We start from the raw sequence: 2346 nt of genomic DNA on the forward strand, positions 1-2346 counted from the left end.
TGGATGTATAGGTGGAAGAAAGTAAATACCTGGTTAAATAGTCGAGGTGTGCGTGAACTGGCTTGAATGCCTCTATTACATAAGAAGAAAAGATGCAGGAACAGGGACAGCAAATGCAAAGGGACAGGTATCTAAAAAACCATTTTGTACCAAGTAAATCCCCAGGCTTAATAAGATAAGGTTATAGACCAGTTTCCAGATTTTGGTTGAGCCTAAAAGACAAGACACAAAAGCCAACACAATAACTACTATGAATCCTAGTTTCTAATCAAGTTCAACAAAAACAGAGGCAACATATGAAGGTTAACAAAATCGAGCAGTCAGCTTTGTCCGAGTTTTAGAACGAATATGAAAGGAATTGCAACTATTAGACACAAGAAATGAGTAACCAGTGTCAAGAGAAGCACACAGTTTCGAGTAATTGCAACTATTAGACAAAGAACAGAAACATAATGTAGCACATAATGCACTTGAAAAGATTAACAAATCTTTCAATATGATCGGTGTTGATCTATGAACATTCCACTGCGTTAAATGTCAATGAGAAGCACAAAGTTTCGAGTTTGAGAAGAACATGAACATAATGTAGAATGTAATACGCACTTGAAAAGATGAAAGTTTTTTTTCACTATATGAACAATTGTCTTTGATCTAAGAACATCACACTATGTTAAAACTTATTCCAGTGAACATAAACCAGAGAAAATATGAACAAATCAAATCACCTCTACGCAAAATTAGCATTGCAGCAGCAACTTTATCCTCCTCTTACACCCCTTTTCGTTACCAACGGGAATTCAACAGTTTCATCAAATTCACAAACTCGAAAAGGTGATGCCACTATACCAGTATCAAAGTCACCATCTGCAAAAACAAACATTGTATATACAACACAATTAAGTTACACATTTTGAAATCAATCTTGATATTCAAATCTGAAACTACATTAGTTTATCGAGGGGAAAAGCTAGACTGTCGACTATGGGCCAGTAATTTTCGTTCAAACCAGAGACAGAGCCAGGAGATCATTCGTTCAAACCCCCTTGACACAACTTGAGAATCTATTTCGAAACCTCCTCACTGAAAATCCTGACTCTACCACGAGTTCAAATCTTGTATTTTGTCTTAAGAATCTATTGAATATATACATATTTATTGATTTTAGAACTCAATAAGCTTCGAATACTGGCTCCGCTATGATAAGGTTTACCTTTTCAATCTATTGATCATCGGGGACTTTGTATAAGTCCGGTGTAATCTCCGTCAACCATAGCCCGGGAAATAAAGTCTGCAAAACAAACAGCAATGGAACAGTAAATTTCAAATCACAATTCATCAAAATGATCAAAAATTTCAAATAAAATACTTACGTCTAAATTCTTTTGAACCATTTTAGCTCGTTTTTTGGGTCGACGAGGAGGTCTATGTCCAACCATTGCCATGAAATCCTCTTCGATCTCTCTCCGACCAAGCGAAACGGAGAAATTCGTTCTCTTTCTCTTCTCGCCGGTGTATGAATCTCCGGCACCGGCAAACTCACTTCGAAGTCTTACAGATTTGATCTCAGACCTTAACGGCGATAGCGAAGACGAACCATTGTTTCTGATAACATCAACCTTCAAAGCTCCATTCGATCCGCCGCCACCGCCACCGCCGCCGGCGATTCCGTTCATTGGCGCCTTACACGCCGCTCTTCGAGTACGTAAGTTCCACGGCCTAGACGCATCTACATCCGTCGTAACCTCCGTCGGTGCCGTCGCCGGAGTTACAGACACTTCCTCCTCCAACCCATCTCTAAAAATCGCGTATTTCATCTTATCAGCCTCTGCTTGAAGATCAAACATCAACTTCTCCCTTACAGCCGCGATTCCATCTCCGCCGCCGCCTCCGGCAGCACCGTTGTAACCCGCCGACCTGAATTTCCGAGTGAAACCCACCTCCGTCTCCTTCAACAACTCATCCTTAACCACACTCGATCTCCGATTGTTAACCATACCGTCGATTTCTCTCATCCGCCGTCCGATTGAGTCAGACCCATTTGATCTCCGATGGAAATGAGGAATTTCGCCGTTGGAATCCACCTTAGCACACCTCAAAAACTTCTGATTACCCCACTTTAAACCACAAGGTAAGTCGAAATTATGCAGAGGTTTCGATCTTTCATGTCCCATTGCCATGAACAAACACCTCACCTCACAAAAACATTCAAATTTTCAAACTATAAAACTCAAAGTTCCAACCTTTATATATATAAATTTCTGTTTATATCAGTTTATACAAATTTCTGTTTCTCTCTGTTTTTTCTTTTCGTTTTTGGGTGTTAATGGCTTTTCTGTGTGAAATCGC

At 39.9% G+C, this 2346-nt stretch overlaps 1 protein-coding gene across 1 annotated transcript; it reads right to left on the reverse strand.

Annotated features, from left to right (window-relative positions):
* Window positions 1–581: 581 nt before the first annotated feature.
* Window positions 582–2346, reverse strand: LOC102580705 (uncharacterized). Its single transcript, XM_006344083.2, has 3 exons — window positions 1371–2346; window positions 1211–1288; window positions 582–864 (listed from the first exon to the last, which is right to left on the reverse strand). Exons 1-2 carry the CDS (start codon window positions 2175–2177, stop codon window positions 1220–1222), a joined length of 876 nt encoding a protein of 291 aa, XP_006344145.1. The 5' UTR covers window positions 2178–2346; the 3' UTR covers window positions 582–864; window positions 1211–1219.

This window comes from Solanum tuberosum, unplaced genomic scaffold (genome assembly GCF_000226075.1).
Source record: "Solanum tuberosum cultivar DM 1-3 516 R44 unplaced genomic scaffold, SolTub_3.0 scf00051, whole genome shotgun sequence".
Taxonomy (NCBI): domain Eukaryota; kingdom Viridiplantae; phylum Streptophyta; class Magnoliopsida; order Solanales; family Solanaceae; genus Solanum; species Solanum tuberosum.

Bases quoted from the DNA above. Each gene is read 5' to 3' on its own strand.
- LOC102580705 (XM_006344083.2), bottom strand. From the start codon at position 2,177: ATGGCAATGGGACATGAAAGATCGAAACCTCTGCATAATTTCGACTTA. The intron at 1,289-1,370 runs GTAAGTATTTTA...TTTGTTTTGCAG, and splicing joins TGGTTCAAAAGAATTTAGAC to ACTTTATTTCCCGGGCTATG.